The sequence below is a fragment of the Saccostrea cucullata genome, unplaced genomic scaffold (assembly GCF_032062105.1).
Source record: "Saccostrea cucullata isolate Sc308-1 unplaced genomic scaffold, CSIRO_AGI_Scuc_v1 ctg614, whole genome shotgun sequence".
NCBI classification, from domain to species: Eukaryota; Metazoa; Mollusca; class Bivalvia; order Ostreida; family Ostreidae; genus Saccostrea; species Saccostrea cuccullata.
This window is the reverse complement of record NW_026929124.1, coordinates 116,694-137,976: the sequence shown is the minus strand read 5'-3', so window position 1 is coordinate 137,976 and position 21,283 is coordinate 116,694. Positions and strand designations below refer to the sequence as shown.

General features: G+C 33.6%; 1 protein-coding gene across 2 annotated transcripts; it reads right to left on the bottom strand.

Annotated features, from left to right (window-relative positions):
* Positions 1-1,188: 1,188 nt before the first annotated feature.
* LOC134279845 (WD repeat-containing and planar cell polarity effector protein fritz homolog) lies at positions 1,189-18,967 on the bottom strand. 2 transcript variants are annotated; one of them, XM_062762260.1, is made up of 27 exons: positions 18,906-18,967; positions 14,265-14,414; positions 13,521-13,565; positions 12,798-12,845; positions 12,544-12,614; positions 12,195-12,254; positions 11,747-11,867; positions 11,377-11,510; positions 11,074-11,151; positions 7,945-8,045; positions 7,758-7,820; positions 7,572-7,671; positions 7,356-7,463; positions 7,190-7,240; positions 6,911-6,982; positions 6,405-6,496; positions 6,167-6,268; positions 5,863-5,968; positions 5,514-5,628; positions 5,298-5,430; positions 5,016-5,070; positions 4,843-4,933; positions 3,390-3,478; positions 3,184-3,284; positions 2,712-2,839; positions 1,708-1,733; positions 1,189-1,507 (listed from the first exon to the last, which is right to left on the bottom strand). In XM_062762260.1, exons 2-27 carry the CDS (start codon positions 14,323-14,325, stop codon positions 1,448-1,450), a joined length of 2,211 nt encoding a protein of 736 aa, XP_062618244.1. In that variant the 5' UTR covers positions 14,326-14,414; positions 18,906-18,967; the 3' UTR covers positions 1,189-1,447. The 2 variants fall into 2 exon arrangements, with proteins under 2 accessions (XP_062618244.1, XP_062618243.1); XM_062762259.1 differs by having other exon boundaries at positions 1,190-1,507; positions 5,016-5,079; positions 5,307-5,430; positions 18,906-18,964.
* Between the last annotated feature and the right edge of the window lie 2,316 nt (positions 18,968-21,283).

Genomic DNA, 21,283 nt, shown 5'->3' with positions numbered 1-21,283 from the left:
TTCAAGCTTCATTTGAAGACTTTTTGAATTAAATTATAAATTAAAGAGTTGTCCTTCCTGGCTGAGGGTCGGCGTCCCTTAAAGACAGAAGTTTACATGAGGTACCTGAGATATTATCCAAAAACAATATGTAACAATATACAATTTTGTGACCTTGACATTTGACCTTTTACTTCAAAGTCTGTAGGGGGCTTGCTGTACATGTACATAAAGAAAAGAAAAAGGTGAAGATGATAAACAGTGATAAGTGAACAGGACATAAACCCAGACCCCCTAAAATTCCAGCAGACACCCTAAAATTCCAGAGGTGGGTTCAAGAGCCCATTAAAAAAAAACTGGGACCAAAATTCAATTTTCATTATAACTTTCTAATTTACATTATACTTAAAAACGTCTCTTTTAAAAGGAGAGATGTACGATATTTTTATGCTAGCAAGTTTTTAAAAAATGGAATCATCACTTTTGCAAAATTTTACAATCAACTTAAGTTTTTGGTCTTGTGTGTGGGGGAAGGTGCCTAGGAGGAGTAAGCATCCCCTGTTGACCAGTCACCACTTGTTATGACCCTATCTTGATCAGATAGAAGGAACATTCCGTAGTCAAACATTGACAGATATAAGATTTAACTAAATAAATTTACGACTCTGTGATATGTTATATTTTCAACAGCTTATCATTTGGGTCTTAAATGTTCTATGGTCGCTATAATGACCTTGTAAGCAATAATTTCATATCATTGGTTGAAAACATTTTCAACCATATGTAAATTTTGAGCTCAATCAGTAGACTCAACACAAAAGTGTCATTGCAAAAGCTCTATTAGCTTTCGTCTGGAAATAATTTTGCTTGTTACATGTCATTTGATTGCCTATGTCAAGACTTGCATCAAGAACATATTATTCTACTTGACATTTATATTAAAATATGCTTAATTTGCAGGTATTTTTGAGGAAAAATTTATTCTTGTCTACACCTAATGATGGAAAATTTTACAGGAATTTTAAAAATAGCTGGGGGAGGGTGTAATTAAAGACCTCAACAAATCAGATTTGTGCTAGAAACCATTTTGCGAAAAATGGTGGCAAAGTACCATAAATCTTGCACTTTTTGTAATGAAATTTTAAAAATAAATGTAAAAGTCAAGTATTCCTAGAACATGCCATAAGCATTCCTCTTAAAGAGTGGCACAATCAGAACAAACACTTGCATCACTATTATAATTTAATAAGCTATCAAAAAGAACAAAATGAACATTCCTGATGCACCATTGATTCATAAATATAGTATCTCTATTACAACCTCTACACCACATCATAGATATCTATGTATACACGAGGACCATTAAAATGAAACCAAGTTTTGTCAACTAATGGAAGACAATGATATTGAAAGACACTGGTATAAATCATCAAGTTCATAGTCCGCAGGCTACAAGTAGTGCCCTCCATCACACGACTCCAAAGTGAATGACTTTCACTGAAGCATCCTCCTCTTCATCCTCCTGGCTCTGAAACACAACAAAAATGTTCAACTTGATGAAATGTCCTTAAAGCTGAGAAAAGTGCCTACTTTGACAAACAAAATCTTTAAGATTAGACACAAAATGCATGATTTATGTATGTAGCTTCACTGGCTTGGCTAATATTCCCACAGATTCTTATATTTATTTAGATAAAGCAAAAAGTTTATCTGTAAATTTCTTGGTACCTCTCTGTTTCCATTATCAAGGGGATCTGAAATGAAAAAGAGTCAAGAAAATAAAATCCTAAACTTTAACAAGGAAACATAATGATTTTTCATAATATGTTCATTAATATCCAGAGAATTATACAAATGATTAACAAAGAGTTATCCCCAGGCACTGAAACTTAACTTGCAATGTCCTCTACATATATTTTCTACGACACTTCCTGGTTCTGCCAATCAGTGTCCTCTATTTATAACCTCTACGACACTTACCCTGGTCCTGCCAATCATTGTCCTCTATGTATAATCTCTACGACACTTACCCTGGTCCTGCCAATCATTGTCCTCTTTGTATAATCTCTATGACACTTACCCTGGTCCTGCCAATCAATGTCCTCTATGTATAATCTCTACGACACTTACCCTGGTCCTGCCAATCAGTGTCCTCTATGTATAATCTCAACGACACTTACCCTGGTCCTGCCAATCAATGTCCTCTATGTATAATCTCTACGACACTTACCCTGGTCCTGCCAATCGGTGTCCTCTATGTATAATCTCTACGACACTTACCCTGGTCCTGCCAATCATTGTCCTCTTTGTATAATCTCTATGACACTTAACCCTGGTCCTGCCAATCAATGTCCTCTATGTATAATCTCTATGACACTTAACCCTGGTCCTGCCAATCAGTGTCCTCTATGTATAATCTCTATGACACTTACCCTGGTCCTGCCAATCAGTGTCCTCTATGTATGATCTCAACGACACTTACCCTGGTCCTGCCAATCAATGTCCTCTATGTATAATCTCTACGACACTTACCCTGGTCCTGCCAATCAGTGTCCTCTATGTATAATCTCTACGACACTTACCCTGGTCCTGCCAATCAATGTCCTCTATGTATAATCTCAACGACACTTACCCTGGTCCTGCCAATCAATGTCCTCTATGTATAATCTCTACGACACTTACCCTGGTCCTGCCAATCAATGTCCTCTATGTATGATCTCTACGACACTTACCCTGGTCCTGCCAATCGGTGTCCTCTATATGAGTGTTAGAGAACCATTCTGGGTCATCCAGCTGTAGGGCAGCAGTGTAGTCATGGATCAGGTCAGCCTCAAGTTCAAGGTCACCCAGGTAACTAGGTCTGTAAGTCACATATACTTGTATATAATAAGGATTCAAGTACAGCGACAACTCAGCCATTCAAATGCAGAATGTTTGTAGATAAAACATGAGTGTGCATCATTCAGCAGCTAGTCATTATATTTATTATAAAAGCACACCATTATTAAAATTTTGAGTTCCTCAAAACATGGTTACAGTGAAAATGCCTATAATGAATTCATGCTTACAGAAAGTATTTTCCCAGTAGTTTGAAAATATATTCTGAACTTAAAACTCATGATTAATTACATTTATAATGAATCAAAATAATATGTCCCAGCCAGTTGACACTATGGATATGCTTTACTTGAGTCACAGACCTACCTATCTGACAGGTCGCCATTAACACCGTTATGGAGATGTCTGTTGTCAAGGGGAGCCTGGTGTTCTCCTTGTTGCCAGGGGTGTTGTCGGGAGGCAGGAAGCTACAAAAAAATAAAACCTGCACATCTCCATTGACTCACAATCATGTTTTCTTAAGTGATTGAAACTTTATTTTTCATTAACTTTATTCAGTATAAAGTACCCACCTCATTGACATTGAAGTCTGACTGGTTCTGGGTATTAGGATTGTGGTAGCCATTTTGTAATAGTCCATCATCAAGTCCATCAAAGGAGTCTGATAAAAACATAAAACCATTTAAAAGAAAAGGCCCATGTGCCACAATTCTCACCTGAGTTGCCATTCTATTTCAACAAATGAATAGAGTAAACCAACTTTATTAGCGTGCGAGAAATATCCCTGAGTTCCGTTACCTACTTTAACTTGCAGTTGCAAATATTAATTGCAGTGAACCAATCATTTTGCTTAGTATTTGTAAAGAATGCTTCCTTAGTCATGAAATTAATCGTCCCAGATTGATTTCAAACTGATGAGTCCCAAATAAAAGACAACATGAATTATAGTTGGTTTACAGTATACAGCCTACTCCGGATATATTGAAATTCAGGGGACCATGGAAATTATTTCAATATATCCGTAATTCAATATAAGCGAATTCGTGAAGCCGCCATTTCTTTATTGAAAGTTCAATCCCGATCTTAAAATAAAGAACAAACCCGAACAAATTAATTTTGTCATCGTTTACCTATAACAGTGTACAGATTACATGGAATATTAGTCCTTGAAAGTTTAAATAAAATTGTTTCTTTCTTTTTTATCAATTAGACAATCTTCAACTTCATAATTATTCCCTGATCGTTTTTATTTTACATTTTGGAGAAAAATCACTGATGTCAAACTGTTGAGTACTGCTGAACGCTGCATGTATTTCATCGTAAATGTACTCGGGTTGATCTCTTAGCTATTTCGAATTGAGGTTTATCATTAGCCATTAACGGTACGTATTTAATTTTAAAGTTTTTTTTTTTTTTTTTTAGATCTGTGGGGGCTACTATGTTGCCTTTAGCCTAAATACTTCCGTATTATATACATGGAAACAAAGAATTTAGCAGTGAATAATTTTATTTCATAAGAGCATGCAGTATGAAAACACATAAGGTGAAAACTTAATTATTCGCACCTTTTTATATCAACTGTTCAGTCAGGCATATATAATTTCTGTCACCAACCGTAACGACAGCTGCCAGGTGTACTTCAATATAACCGTTATGAAAACAACTCATTATCACTTTTGGGGACCGATCAGTGGCTTCAATATAAGCGAAATTTCAATATAGCCGATTTCAATATAACCGTTATTTTAATGCAAAGAATATGAGAGTCAAAAACTGGGGATTTATTTTTATTTCAAAATAAGCGGAATTTCAAAATAAGCGAGTTCAATATAAGTGGAGTAAGCTGTATGTATATTTAATAAGGTATTATTTTTAAACATCAGTAAGATATAAATAAGGGTTGGTGACAAGATCACATTTCATAAAGTCCAAAGGGCTGTACATGTATTGTATATAATTCAAAGTTTATATCTCTAGTTTGTAAAAGCCTATTTCAAAAATACGCATAATTATGAATAAACTTACCAATTGATTCTGTTTCCACTTGCTCAGCTTTCCGCTTGGCCACTTCTGCTAAGGCTGTCTCTCCTTTGTCTAATGCCATGTAATGGATGTCCTAAAAACAATACATCCACACATACTACAAGTATTCAATAACATGACAAAGGACATGCTTTGAAAATGAGAATATGACTTACCATGAATAAATCTCTTGCACCAATATCAACAGCCAGAAGAAATGCTTTATCAAATCTGGAGTATCTGTTGAAAAAGAAATTATAATGAAGGAAGTACAAATGCATTGTGATGTTCTCTAGAATGAACCCCACATCCTCAGAGGGATATTGGATTGAACCAGACATACCTAAGGAAATAATGGAATTAACCTGACATACCTAGGGAGATAATGGAATGAACCAGACATACCTAAGGAGATAATGGAATGAACCTGATATAACTAAGGAGATAATGGACTGAACCTGACATACCTAAGGAGATGGTGGAAGAATCGTCGAGCCAGTCTGCTGATGGGATCTCGGAAGTCCAGGATGACGACTTCTGACAGGGGGAACTTTGGTGCATAAAACGCTCCCAGGGTTGTTTCCAACTGACCTACAGAGACATCCAATAATATGACTCCTCTCATTGAACGTATAACTCAAAGTCTATTATACCATTTATAGCAGGGAACTTACTCTCTCGTTCAGCATTGAGGGGAAGTCGAAGGAGATGGTTTACAATGGCAGACAGACTGGAGTAGGCTGTTGTACTATCAGTGTCCCAGTTCATACTGGTTAACAATGTCACAGCCTAATACAAGAAAAAGTTCTACAAGTTGTGTAATGTGATGTTGTGATGCTTCATTTACAAAATGAGATCAACCATGACTGTACTATTTTCTTAATTTTCAAATATTCCAGTTAAACTATCAAATATAGACCTTACGCCTTATTAAAAGTCTAACTGAATTTAAATTAAATTTCCAATGAGTTGGATAAAATAAAATGAAAGTTATTTTTATGATCATTTATATACTCAGTCTACCTCATCCACTTGTCGATTCTTCAGGTACTCTTTGATGAGTTCTAGACCTGAGAATCTCTCTCTACTGACGACACCAAGATGGAGCTGAAGTAAACAGGGCGGGCCTCTGGAAGGGATTCATGTATATTTTTTATACAGTATTTACTTATATCTGCAGTTTAAGTTTTTGAGGGACAGCAACATTTAGAAAATGCAATCACTTTTCAAAAAAAGAATTATGTATATAAATAACTAAATGTAATGGTACATAAAATTACAATACTATTTACTTAATTCATGTATTGACACATTGTTGCAAGCTTACTTTTCAAAATGCATAAAGAGAGCATCAGTATAATCTCCATTCCATTCCACAGAATCTGGGTCATGGTGGCACCATTTTATCTCCTTTAGGGACACTGGCAGTCTGTGAAGATAAAACAAATAAGTATTTCCCCTTTTACCTACTATTTATTTTATCAAAAATACAATAAAATTAGCAATGCGGCTACCTCAAAATGGATGCGCGCGGGCCTGAGAACCAGAATTTTTCGTAGCCTTACTTGAAGAACTTGTGGAGCTGCAGCACTCTCTGTGTAACCTGGTCCTCTGACACTAACTGAATTCTGAGAGGGGTCAAGGCCAGGTCAAATACCTGTAGGGGTCAACATGAATACATGAAGTGCACAGATCTCTCAACAAGTCAGCCAACAGCTGTTCGGTGATTTAAATCATTTTGTCATATTTAGACACAACAAAAGAAACAGTAGAGATATAAAGTAGAATAGAATGAAGTAAACAAAATTCAATTGTGATGACAGAAAAGTTTAACAAATCAAGGTTCATTGCCACTCTGAAAAGAGGTAACTTTTAATGGACTGAATGCCTATTACTCCTCTATAATTTTTCAAGTTCAAATGTCTTTTTTAATCAATTTTGTCCCACAAGCTTTGCCAAATTTGCTTGAATTTTACTAATAAAATACATTTCTTCATAATAATCACAAGCATTCAAGTAAGATCCTGTATGAATGAACAGAGGAATGGTGAACCTTAAGTATTCCCATTACCTGAACATCTCCTCTAGCACTGGCAACAAAGAACAGAGTTCCCTGTGGATGCCAAGCTACAGACACTGGAATCTGAAAACAAAAGACTCAACACCATTTACAAGATACAAGTTAAATTATTCTCTAAATGTAATCAGAAAATCTTTCAATTCCCAAAATTTTATACCTCAACAAAGATATTGAAATACTGATATACAAATACATGTTTAAAAACATTTTTTTTCAAAGAAGTTATAAAATGGTACTTGGATAATTTAAAATCCTTAAAATTTTTTTTACCACTGATGCTCGGATCATTAGTGTAGCCTTGCGCACTTCATCATATAAAACCTACAAATCATAAAATTATTGATTGTTCACTGTAATGAGCATAATCAGTTGTGAAATTGATAATGTAGATAATCTCTTTCACAAGACATACAGACAATGAAATGAACTTTCTTACCAGAGAGCCATCAGCACAGCCCAGTATGAGTTTATCTTCGCTGGGGTTACGACATTGACAGATCACTGAACTCTTCAGAGGAATGCTGGTCACACTAATTCTCTGAATCTAATGATGAATAAAATAATTCTATAACTGGTGTCCTTTTCTTCATATTCTGATTGCTTCATTATATGAAGCAATTGCAAACATGCAGAATGTAAAAAATATCTATACCTTTCCTTGTACAATCTCATAAGTGCAGCACTGTGCAGTTGTGTCCCCTCCCCCACTCATGGCCTGTTCTACTGTGAACACTCTATGTGGCTGTAAACAGCTGAAAAACAAATACGATAAAGTATAGGGACATCAAAACCTGATCATATGTAGCTCAAGACTAATTAAAACATACGATATAATTACCTAAAGCCAGCATACATAGGATCACATTCTGTCCTGGCAAAGGTCAAAACATCTATGTTGGGGCTACAATGTATTTGTATGTTCATTAAGCAGATTCAAAGGATTAAGGTCTGATCCAATATTAGAACAATTCTATTACCAGTAATTAATGTTACTTTGGTAAAATAATCCTATGTGCTTTACTGACCCGTGTATGGACAGGACAATCATGTTGGCTCTGTCTTTTTCTGAGGACATGGGAGACCAGGGCCAAGCCTCTTCACTGGATGTAGGCCACCATACCAAAAGCTGGTAAAAATGTATTTCTCATTAACATCAAGATTAAAAGACTTAGTGCAATTAGTATTATACATCTACATGGGAAAACATTTGCAAATGTAAATACTTAAAGTTTTCACAAATCCAACTTATAAATTGCAAAAACAGCATGATTTTAATGTCACTTCTTTATCAAAACTTCTTCCTAAGGCAGGTTTAAAAATTTGTTCCAGTACTTATTCTTTTTACACAATATCTGTCAACTCCTAACATACCACCCCCTCCTTTTTAAACCTAAACAGGACTGCTTTGTGAACAGCTGCATTTTTTACAATTAAAAGAAATAAAAAGATATTCAGACCATTTGTTCTGTAAAAGGAAGCACATTACAAAAAACTAATTTCTTCTGTTTCATTAATATTTAATATTATTTTCAGTGGCGTAAGAAATTGCAGATAATTCAGCCAGCAGTGTTCCCTGACACTCGTTATCAATAATTCATGGTCAGATCACAGCCCAGTAGGCCCATTAATTATTCACATGCATTCTCATCTCTAGAAGACTACGGTCTTACTTCTGTTTAATACCTTTACTGTATATTATCATCATCTAGAAGAAACATTAGGATTTACAGTAGTAAGTACGGAAGTTTCTTTACAAAAATTCTGGCTCTTTGATATTTATGTTCAGTGATGTTCAGTGATGAAAAAAAACGGTGAATCAAAAGTTTATTTTACTTTCGTTTCAAGTGTACTTCTGAGCTGCATATCATGGAGGTAGTTGAAGTTGAGAGTTCTCTGCCTGAACCAGACATCTTAGACAAAGACGAAGGGATCCCACACATTCCTCCTAATACTGAGAAATGCCATTTATTTCCATGGAATAGTTCTGTCTGGTCACCAAGGGAAGTATTTCCAGAAAACACTGCCTTCATTGACAAAAGGAAAAAGTTCTGTAGAGAGAGGAAAACTCAACACCTCTCTTACTCCAAGACATTCGACAGTGTATTTGTCACGGATCCTAGTCTATGTGAACAAGTGTTTGAACTTTCACTTTATCAGACCATTTTGTTTAAGAGCTCCGGTGTTTATGTTAGGTTTACAAAAGGATACACTGAGCTGAGTCTCCAGTCAAAGATCAACAAAATCGATGTCAGTGATGAACTTAAGAAATTCATGTCTTCTATCAGCATGAAATGCACACAGCTGTTAAGAGATGTTGGATTGCTGTGTGATTACATTGAACTTGATGCTGAAAAAAATTTCTTTGTTTTGTCAGAAGGAAAGTTGACAAATGTTAGATTCGCTGTCAATGTTCTTAGTCTGTCTGAGCAGTCACAACCATGGCGGACAACAAAATCTGACTCCGAGGAAGAGTGCGACAATGAGGGGGATTATGGGTACCTGAAAATTTCCTCTCCGAGTCTAAGAGCTGACCAGCGAAAGAAAGAGTCAGCAAGGGAACCAAACACTGACACAATCAGAGAGCAAGAATACCAGAACCCAAGCACAATCAATGTCATGTTGAGTATGAGAAACTGGGTCCCTGCCAAAGAAATTTTTCTGAATTTTATGACCTCGGTGGCTAACCCCAATCAGAGTATCTACCTATTGATATGTCATCTAGGTCCTCTGGTTGAAACACCAAGGATTACCCTCTACCAGTACATGATGAGCAATCAGATGAGAAAACTCTGTTGTCTGCCACCAGAAACAAAAGAAGACTCCAAACACCAAATCAAAATGGAGGCGTATGGAGAATTCCATTACAAAGAAAACAGTGATGAGGAATCTGATGACAGCTCCCCAGAGGTTGCTGTGGTAGAAACGACAGACTTCAAGTATGTCACCGAAAAAAAAGAGGAAGACGCAAAACGTAAAAACAAAAAAGTTCAGATTGGGGGCCATGCAGTGTGTGAGACTCCCATACCTGGTCCTGATTATGTGCAAACAATTGTAATCCCAGTAGAATCAGAAAGCAGTGATGAGGAAGATGAAAGAAATCAGGGAAATATTACAGAGACCCCAAAAATTCATAGCTTAACAAACCAAAAAGGTCAATTACATAATAAAAACATAAGAGACAACAACAATGATCAGAGTTCTGAAGAAAAAGTGGATTCAAGAATTGAATTAGCCGAGTCCACATTGGATGACAAATCAAGGGAGATAAATAATGATGGTGCCACTGGAGGTCATGACTCTTGTCCGTATCCTCCCAACCAATCACAGCTGTTAAAATTATCCATGGAAGAAATATGGCATCACTGGAAGAGAAATGAAGGGCAGTTTGTGTATGAAGAAGCCAGATTTAAAGATTGTCTGAGGAATTACATTTATGATGTCCCACCTTTACCAAGGAGAGGGAGGAAAAAAAGTGAAAAAAAGTAATTTTAGAACTGTTCTATGAAATCACCAATATATTTTGTTTCCTTTATACAGTGGACACAGGAAAATTGATATCATTTTCATATTGTGTGTTGCATATCATGCTTCCTTCATGAAAGTAAAAGTCTTATAAAATGGATTTTCTCAGAGTAAAACTTGATAGCTATGTGTAAAACGTGATAAAAAGAATCTACCATGATTTGTATCCAGCTCAAGTGTCTTCTATCTCCTTGCCATAGAAAAAAATCTCTTCAATTACAAACCACTGGAGATCCTATATTTATTGGAGTATTTTCCATTCCCCTCAACTTTACATTAATAATCTTCCATTTTTTTTTTTAAATTTAAAAACTTCTCAATGTTACTATGTTTGGAACTCACCACATCTAGTTTAGTATTTATATTATTACAAATGGCGCTTATCATGCCTAGTATGTCTATATCCCGTAGCCTGGTATTAGCTTGTTATGAGTGATACTCACCATGTCTAGCCTGGTATTAGCTTTTACTGAGTATATTCATCTTGTCTAACCTGGTATTAGCTTGTTTTGAGTACACTCACCATGTCTAGTCTAGTAGTAACTTGTGCTGAGTTTAGCCTGGTGTATTAGCTTGTTTTGAGTATTGTCACCATGTCTAACCTAGTATTAGTTTGTATTGAGTATACTGACCATGTCTAGCCTGGTATTAGCTGATAACCGTCTCTCAATCCTTCTACCAACAGGTCCAGGAATGTCTATTTGTGTGATCTGGAAAAATAAACAAATAATTTAGCTAATAAACAACTATAAATATTATTTGTTCAATTTTAAAAATGCATATCTATTGATGACAGGAAAGATCATCATACCTCAAGCATGGTTTTTGTTAGTAACAAGTGAATTAAAAAATATATGGAAAAGCAAAATGTTAAATATCAAGTTCAGTTAGACATATTTAAATCAATGTTTTCATTCATATGTTTTTTTTTCTACCTTTGGTTCCCAAACAGACAATTTTTCCAGCCTTTTCAGACCCTCCCCTAAAGGTGGTCTTTTAACAAAATAGCCATAGTCCAGTTTGGGACGATCTGGGTAGCTGGTCAGCAAAAACTGGTCTGACAGGTAAGCTGAATACATAAAAAAGTAATCAATGCTTACACTTAAATATAAATATTAATTTTACTTAAATAGAAAAAAAGAAATTGTTCTCTTTCTTCATAACAAATATTAGTCAAACCACAAAGAATTAAATTCTATTGTCATATTTTGTATAATTTTTTAACAGAAATGACAAAGATAAAAAATATAGTTTCATTTCAAAATCTATCTCATTATTAATTCTTAAATTTGTCACCATCCTCACCATCTGAGACTAAATCAGCACTGAATTTTCCCAGTAAGGATTTATCCAGAAACACCTTCTCTGTGGTTCCACTGCTTCCACTCAACACAAAACTCACCACCACCATGTTACTCAAAACAAGCTTCAATGTAGGAAAAAAAACCCAGAAGAATAAAAATCAAAATCTTAGTGAAAGTAGACAAACTTACTGTGAAATCACAAATTTTCATTGGGTTTAATAATTGTTGTTTTTGAGATATGGAGAGAGCCACACGTTTAAGACCACCATGAAATGTAAAATATTATATGCAATACTATTTAACATTTTCCAACCATGAAATCAAATCCCAACAAACCAATATCTTTTCTCAAACCATGAAAATTTGACTCCATAAAAATATGTAATTTTAAAATATGTGATTTTACAGTCGTTGAAAAGGAAGAAAATCCAGTTACTGGTAGAACTCACCTGAAGGACTTGTCGACTTCGCCATCTGATCTGTACTATCCTGTGTACTTGCAATAAATCCTAAATTAACATATACATTTGTGTTAAAAGAAGGAAAGGGATTTATCAAAAAAAAAGACTCTCTCCCCAAAAAAGTAGCAGAAAAATAATTTCACCTCATTTAGCTCTTTAAGAAGATGAACGTTTTTGTAATTTCATAACTCTGCACACAACTTTAATTGTATTTTCTTTCTTGTGAAGGTACAAATATTTCTATTTCTATACATATGCAGTTTATGATTATATAGTTCAATACCTATCAGATTTAAATCTAAAACAAATAAAATGCTTTCTTTAAACTTCAACTTACCTCAACTTCTTTTAGTATATCTCGTAATTTCTCTGGTCGCTTGTTTCTTGGTGCCCATAAAACATCTCTTTCTATTGCATAAATATAATGAAACTAAATTTCAATGAATTTTCAACTGTGAATTTTGCACTTAATTGAAAATGTGGTTCTTAGAGTATCATTGATAACATTCATCATTTTATCTGTGTTAATGGCATTTCAACTGTACTTTTGATACATCTTTTAAAGAGTGTAAGTGTTAGGGGTCCTCATACCTTCATCAAAATGTTGTTTCTCTTCATGGTAAAGCTGATCTACAGATGCTGAAAAAGTGGAAACACATTATTATTCCGAAAAGTTTAAACTATGGTCACTACCAAATATTTTACTTGATTTTTTTTGGTACAAGATGGAGAATTAATTAGGAAGCTATAAAATGTTAAATATTATCAAAACTTGTGTTACCCATTCACAAATTGCTTTGCCTTAACAATTATCTTTCTTATTAAGAAAGAATTATCAAAATTGTTGCTCCAATAATTAATATTTTCATTATCACCGTAACCAGATAAAGTATAACATTTCATGTTCAAATTTAAGGTTATTTTTATAATTAATAAACAGCAAGAAATGCAGCCTCAGTTTTCAAAGATCATAATTTTAGTTCTCCCAGAGGTATCAACATGTAAGGAATGTCTGTTTCTTTTCTTTCTGTATACAAATTCCCTGTTCATCTGGACATACAGTAACTTTTTGAGGTGTTAGTCGGAGAATAACCTCTTGAATTCTTGCTGGGTTTTTTTCTGTGCCATAAGATGCATTTATTTCTGAAGTACGTTTAACAGTAAGTCAGTAACCGTAACTCTCTGGTTGTCCATCCAATCAATTTTAGGCATTGGTCTACAGATCTGCAGCTTTAATGCATGCTTTATTTTTGGTACATGTATGAAGAAGAAGAAATAAAAGATCATTTAAACAAGAATCTAAGATATACAAACCAGAATGTGTCTTGTCATGATAAGTATGGCAACCAATAACTTCATCTGTAAAAAAAGAAATAAATGCATGTTATGGAGTACATTTTACAATTTAAATATTCATCACAAACATTTACATTCAGAAGAGTCTTAAAAGTAAAGCAATATGTCAATTTTTTGGTGGTGTGTATATAAATGATATGTGTATTGCATTGTCATTCTCCTCACAAAATCATTTATCTATAAAATTACTTTAATATTAGGTTATCAAATTTTAAGATTCACAATAAGCAGTTCTAAATCATAAAGTGTTATGTCTTTTTTCCATTTTGCGAAACATACTTAAGAATTTTATTTATTACACAGTTAGTATAATGGTATTGTGATTCTGAGTTGTATTGTGTCGGTATCATGGTACAATTTTGTATTGTAGAGTCATCCACAATAATCAAGCCCAGAAGTATGAAGTATTTATATCTCTTTAATCATTCTGTGGGTTGCTTGAAGTTCCACCTTTTTTTTTTTAAAAAGCAATAAATTGATCATCCTTAAAGAAATATGGCTTGGTTTTGATTCTCATATTTAAAATCCGATGTACCATTCATATTAATAATGCAAAATGCAAACAATTAAGAAACTGAATTGCAAGAGAGAGATAGAAGTCATATTTTTTTTTAGAAAAGTGTCTATTTTCTCAATTATCACTTCAAACAAATGGACTCATGCTTTTTATAATCCGAAGATATGAAGTTAAACCCATATTACCTGGAATATGTACATTATCCTTTAATGACCAGATATAGAATTCTGTCATACAAGTCACCATGATCTTGGCCGTGGTGTTTCAGTGTACTCAAAGATTACTGAAGCAGCTACATCTCCCAAAACAGCAATATATCAAACAACTCCCGTATTCTGACCTAAGAAAAATACATGCAGAAACAGAATCAGATTCAACACAACTTCTTGATCTCCTATGAAGCCATCTTTGCTAGCCAAAGGTTTTCAGTCCAAAATTTACTCTTAGACTACTGTAAAATAATTTTCAAATCAAACGTACATTCTTTGCCAGCAAAGGTGCTGTAAAGCTTGAATCAGCTATTTAGCTTGAATTAGCTGTTCAAATTATCTTGATTTAGTTATTTTAGTGGAAAATTGCACATTTCAGAAAAATAGTATGTTAATTTACCCCCCCCCCCCAAAGTTCAGAAAGTTTGGGGGTATATAAAGCAATGTAAAATTTGTGATCATTTGGTTACTTCTAGAATGAAATAAACAGCAGGTCAATTCTGATCAAAAAGGAATAAGTAACTGATTGGTAATAATTCAGCATATAATGCCCACCCTCCATACAGATATCCCTTATTTAACATTACAGTCAAATCACCCCCAGAATACAGAGCTACCATTCAGGATCCAAGCACCTGACAGACATGAGAGTATACAGAAAAAAGAGCCATATATAGTTAACCACAGGATATTATAGGTCAAGAACCCAAGGATGTATTTCAAGGATATTAAAGGACCTAGACTTGGGTTCTGTATGCCTCCTGTTTTAATGCAAGTGGGTTGAGGGATTCAGCTATACTTCCTTGCCATTTAGATCTGGTTGAACAAAATGTCATATAGTTGCTGTGTAGTACAAAGTTCAAATTTTGTACAGACTCTACACTACAAGTATACCTTCTGCTTCAAAGTACATAGCAGTGACAACAATGTGCACAAATACTCATTATTTTCAAGATTATTGAAAGACTGCATGGATCTAACAGAGTGACAGCAAAATATCTGCACTCAAGGGTAAGTGCCAGCAATGTTTTCAAAACAGCAATGTACATGTATATAATTATGTATTATATTTTTTATTTGGATTAATTGCTTTTTTTAATATTTATAGTAATAAGTTAAAATATATTTGTGACAAACTACATTTTAATAGCTTTATCACATTATTTTGAATAGCTCATATAGCTACATAACTATATCAATTCAGTTATATATCTAAATCAAGAAACTTTACGAGAGCTGAGAATGTACATAATTTATATCCAAGAGATTTGTTTTGTCACTGTTATTATTACATTAACTTTAATTGCAAAATTTCCATTAAAAATGACAAAAATCATAGCTGCAGAACTTTAGTTCTCTGTAAAAATATTTTGACAGACCGGAGAGCTACAGTGCCACCCATTGCAAAAACTGTATATTTATATATTGCGCACAAAAAGTGCCCTGTTTCTCGATTTATTTCTCCATGTTTTTAAACTGTCATCTTAAAATATTATAGGTACTATAAACTGTGTGTTCCTAACATATTATTTCACTTATTCCTTGACAAAACATCCCTTATAATTGTTGTGAATAGCCCTCCTGGCCCTGAAATTGAGATCATCGAAATTTTTGTCTACATATACTGCCATTTTCAAGTTGGTTTGCAAGATAATTCGGGCCAGTGCACTTAGTGCAGATGTCAACTATGAGAGTACTTCATAGAGGAGTATGGATTTTTTTCAATCTCTCTTTTTTGCTATTGAAGTAGGACTTTGGAAGAATTAATTAAGAATTAACTAAGCGCAACATTTTGTGCACAAAAAATATATAGTTTTTACAATGGGTGCACAGTAGCTCTCCTGTCTGTCAATATATTTTTTTAGGAGAGCTACAGTTCTGCAGCTACAAAAATCAGAGCCAGTGTTTCTGTCATGAAATAATAAAATCCAAATTTTAAAGTTTTGTGTTAACTTCATTTGTATCTCATCATGAAGAAAGGGTGTGTTAAGGACAGATGATACAAACAATTTTTTTCTATGGAGGAGACTTAATATCACGTCACAAGTTTAGAAAAGTGGGTGATTCTTAGAATTTGTTCTCCTAAGAACTGGAAAATGAAAGACTTGGAAAATATTACTCATATTTCAATAAAAAACAAATACATGTATAAACAAATCACACTCAGTAAAGGTTTACAGGTGAAAATAAATTACAGAATATGTTACCTTGATGCTAAAAGTGTAATATAAACTTTAGAAAAATATACCACGCCATGTGAATTTAATGAGAAAAAACGAAATGACAAAAAATCAGCATTATAACATGGGCTGATTTTTACCTTCTTGCCTTTCCAAATAAAATTCACCCGGCTTGGTATATATTTCTAAAGATTATATTACTCTTTTAGCACCAAGAAACCATATTCTGAAATTTATTTCTATCTGTAAACCTTTACTGAATGTGGTTAGTCCATATTTCAAATTATATTGAAATATGAGTAATATTTTCCAAGTTTATTTCATTTTCCAGTTCTTAGGAGAAAAAATTCTAAGAATTATCCACTTTTCTAAACTTGTGACGTGATATTATCATATTAAGTCTGCTCCATTGAAAAAATTTGTTTGTATCATCTGTCCTTAAATTTAATTTGAAATACCAGTACTTAAGTGTTTGTTATTTACTGTATGTGTACTTAAAAAAGTGGGCTTCATATTTTTGTGGCTTTGGCGCATATAACAAAGCACTAATTCATGAATATCCCTAAGAAATCATTTACCGGTATATATAAAATACACTGCACGGACATAAGTGGCGCTAATTCATGATTACGCCAACAACTGCATACCCAGTGACTGTGTTAAATTTTAAATATGCCAAATTATGTACACATACAGTAAATGTAATTTGAATTACATCAAGTCTAGACTCCCTCTCAGTATTAACAGGGATGTTGTGGGATTTTCTAAATAATGAAAAAGTGATAACTTGTCTTCAACCAAAAAATTGTTTGTTTTGTTCAGATATGCCCAATTGTAGACAAATGCCACTTAGACACAGTAGCCATATTCTTGAGGGCCATATGTCCTGCAAATGTAAGTTTCATGTTGTGCCTTACAGCTATTACAAACATCTGCCATTGAGTTAAAAATCTGTATAAGAGCTTGAAGTGCCTCTGTCTTATCTTCATCTGATTGTATTGAATCTAAGTAAGATGTGGTTAGAGATCCGAATGTCAGACTGCTCGGCCCAACGACACCTCGGCCCAACGATACCTCGGCCCATTGACACTCGACTCCGACGGCTCAGCCCAAATTTGCGGACACCTCGGCTCACATAAAAGACACCTCGGCCCAAACAGAAATATAATATTTTAATTAACTATATTTATTATTTATGCTGTTATATATCTATGAAATGCAAAAGAAAATTATAATTTGATACATTTGCAATCTTCCAAGACGGCAAATTGACGGTAATTAAAGAAAGACAATCCATTAGTAACTTGATCATAAGTGCTATTAATCATTAAACAAACAAGAGGACGCGGTGCATCCTTTAGAGTCTTGAGCGCGTGTCAATATGGGGTGGTGACTATGAGGAGTTAATTACGAGAAGCCATAATTGGGAGATTTACTCATCATCATGTTAATGAAAAGTTCTTTAAGGAACCCTTGTTGATATTTTATTGAATTGATTTGAAAAAAAATATGAGTTTTTAAATAAAATAAAAGTAAAATATGTACATGTATATCAAAAATAAAAAAAAAATCAATAAATCTTGCAAACCAGGGCATAAACTTCTGTGTAGACCTATTACATGTACCTCCCAATCAACGGATTGTAATTTGATGTTGTGCTGTGGTTTGTTAGAAAATACTGAAATATTGAAATTATCGTATATTTATAGTATACGTATAGTGATCAAATATACATAGTACACATTTACATTACCTGGCATAGAAAGTACAAAAAAATTAAACTAATTTAAACAAACTAAATTTAATATTATTCCTAACGGGCCGAGCAGTCTTTGGTATGGGCCGAGGTGTCAATGATTTTGAGCCGACCTGTCAGGGCCGAGGTGTCAACCAGCACGGGCCGAGGTGTCGTTGGGCCGAGTAGTCTGTCTACCAGAGATCCATACGAAATCTGTCTTAACAACAGTCTGAACTCAGTCTCTTTGCGAAACGCGATCTGAATTACTGTTCTTGTTGCTAAATCTAAAATGAATCTTGCCATTTATAGCAGAACTTACTAGGTTGTGTTTTTCATTGGTTATACTTTCTCATTGGTCCTTGTGCCCTTTGGAAACTTCAACAAATACTATAAGTTGCATTTTTCACAAAAATTCTGGCCATGTGTAAATTTGATCCTTCCCTAACACCTAGATTTGTTTTTTAAATGTATTATACTTACAAATGTAAAATCTCCATTATCAACTGTTTATGACTTTGATTAGCTAACATTTGAGCAAAAATTAATTTGAAAATCTCTTAGATATATCATATGAGAAAATTTTTTTAATCACCTTATTACTAAGAATAACATTAATACAAGAAATTGAAAATGAATCAAGAACGATTTATAAAAAATCATTAAATTTATATTCATACGGTACATTTGTGTGCACTGTACCTTGTTTTTTTTTTTCCTTCGTCTCCCTCACAAAATTTTGTGCATTTCAATAATGTTTTTCGTCATAAAATGCAAATTCGGACTTGTTTACTTTTAACCGGAAGTTCAGGTTACCTTAGATAAGTCATTCCATAAATCTTCGACATTTAAAGTGTACATTAAGGATATCTGATCCTCGGTCAGGGACAATAACTCTGAATATGTGAAAATAATTAATCTCTATGTTATTGGGGCTTTTTTGCTTTTAAGGCTCCAGGTAGGGTATTTATATACAGCTTTTTTTCAACAAATTTTTGTTGAATAGGGATGATTTGGATCTCATTTTTAGAATGCCTTTAAAACGAAAAAAAGACGAAAATTTTATGTAAAATTGTATTTAAAGAAACTTAGAGCCATGAGTTATCTTGGAATCTGCCTATGAACATCTATAAATTGTATATCAGTTGCAAAGCCTCTATCCACGCACTTTTGGAACGACTCGATTTTCAGTGAACACGGCTTCAAAAACGATTTGCGCTTGCAATTAAATCAAGTGACTATAAATAGCTTTATAAAATGTAGATAAGAACACTAATTATGCTCCAATATCAAATGAAACAATACCTACTGAGGACTGGGCGAGTCACTGAAAACTTGTAAGATATGGGATCAGGTGTCATTAAGGGGTAAGCTTCTCCTGTCGCCCGGTCACATCCGCTTATCTAGAGCCTTCTCTCTCGATCGAGTAAACTTTTAATCTCTAGACAATTTAGTGTAAAAATATGGCCTAACAATTTATATTAATTAGAATGTATTTAATTAAAAGCCAGTAAACATAATAATAGGCAATTGTCCTAATAGGCTGTTTATACAAACACATTAGATTTTGTAAATGCTCAACACAAATTGGATTGTTATTATTGTATCATATATATATATATATATATATATATATATATATATATATATATATATATATATATATATATATATATATATATATATATATATATATCAAAGGTCCGTCTTGGTTTACAGAGAACATACTCTTGTGTACTGCATCATATGGTAGAAATAAAAGACAAATTAGTTGCACGTATGCAGGTGATAATGATATACTGCTGTATGATCTATCATAATCTATGACAGAAAAGTTGAAATCATCGGCTTTATCATAAAGTCAGTAGTGTAGTTGATATAGTTGGCCATCAATGTCTATATACTAGTATATAAATGTCGATTTGAACACCACAGCAAGAGATTTCTTTTCTCACAGACATTCCTGAATGAAATCTGTTACATTAAGAACACAAAAATAGATCTGATGGGACACAATAAGTACCCATGGGAATTTCAACAGATTGTTGAAAACGACTTAAGTTAGTGTAATTAGGGGTCAATTTTAGAGTATCCGTGTGTAGAATCTAAATGCTTTATAATAAAGTAAGTTTGAAGTTGACGAGTCACAACCAAAACAAAAACCAATATCATTCTGACTCCCATGTTTAAGTAAAAAAACCTAGTCTTCATTTTGCAGATTTTATTCAGTTGATTGAGTATTGTAACATATTACAATTGCATCTTTTTAGTGCTTTTGCAAGCTAGCAGCATTTACTGATATAATTACATCTCTAAAAGACAGTCTTTATATAAATATTTATATTTAACCAAATCATATATAAGTGCTAAATCACGAACATTTACTCGTTAAATTCTCATTCGCATGATACCGAACAAGTATAATATACTTACAGTAAGCCAGATAAGACAGTTATAATACAGTAATTTCCGGTAGAAATGTATCAAAATTAAGCAATTTTAATTTACAGGTGCCTTTTTTTCTACTTCTCGTTTCATATATATTACTCTACCTTATATTCATGAGGAACCAGATTAATTCATTGACTTGTAAACGCAAGTTAGTAGATGTATGCCCGCGATTAAAAAAAAATTATTTTAATTTTGTTTTCAACATTACAAAATACATAAGTTATTGAAACTCAAAAGCATACCGATTTTAAAATCAGAAAACCGATGAACGCGCCAATCCGTTAACTACAACGTATCTTAATATATTGTATTTTTTCTTTTTTTGGTTGTTGACTTTTTTTTTGTTTAGGGTCAAGGTTCAAGGTCAATATCAACTTTAGTCGAAGGTCAAGACCCATTTCACATAATTTGATATGTGAAATTAAATGATGAAAATCGTAATAGTTAACAACAAAATGATTAAACGTTTTTAATTTCACTTCGAATGTGGTAGAGAAATATTGATTTACATCGAAGAAAAAATGCGATCGGAATGTCATGAGCCAGGCGGGGCATTCACTGCTTTCTTTAGTAGTTTAGTATGAACGTGTCTTTTAAAAAGATCCTTTAGAATGCAAATGTTCATTCCA

Excerpts from the sequence above, each read along its gene's own strand:
- LOC134279845 (XM_062762260.1), bottom strand. The coding sequence starts at position 14,325 with ATGGTGACTTGTATGACAGAATTCTATATCTGGTCATTAAAGGATAAT. Across the intron at positions 11,152-11,376 it reads TGTCTGTTTGGGAACCAAAG|ATCACACAAATAGACATTCC; the intron begins GTAGAAAAAAAA and ends TTATTTTTCCAG. Across the intron at positions 1,734-2,711 it reads CACCGATTGGCAGGACCAGG|ATCCCCTTGATAATGGAAAC; the intron begins GTAAGTGTCGTA and ends TTTTCATTTCAG.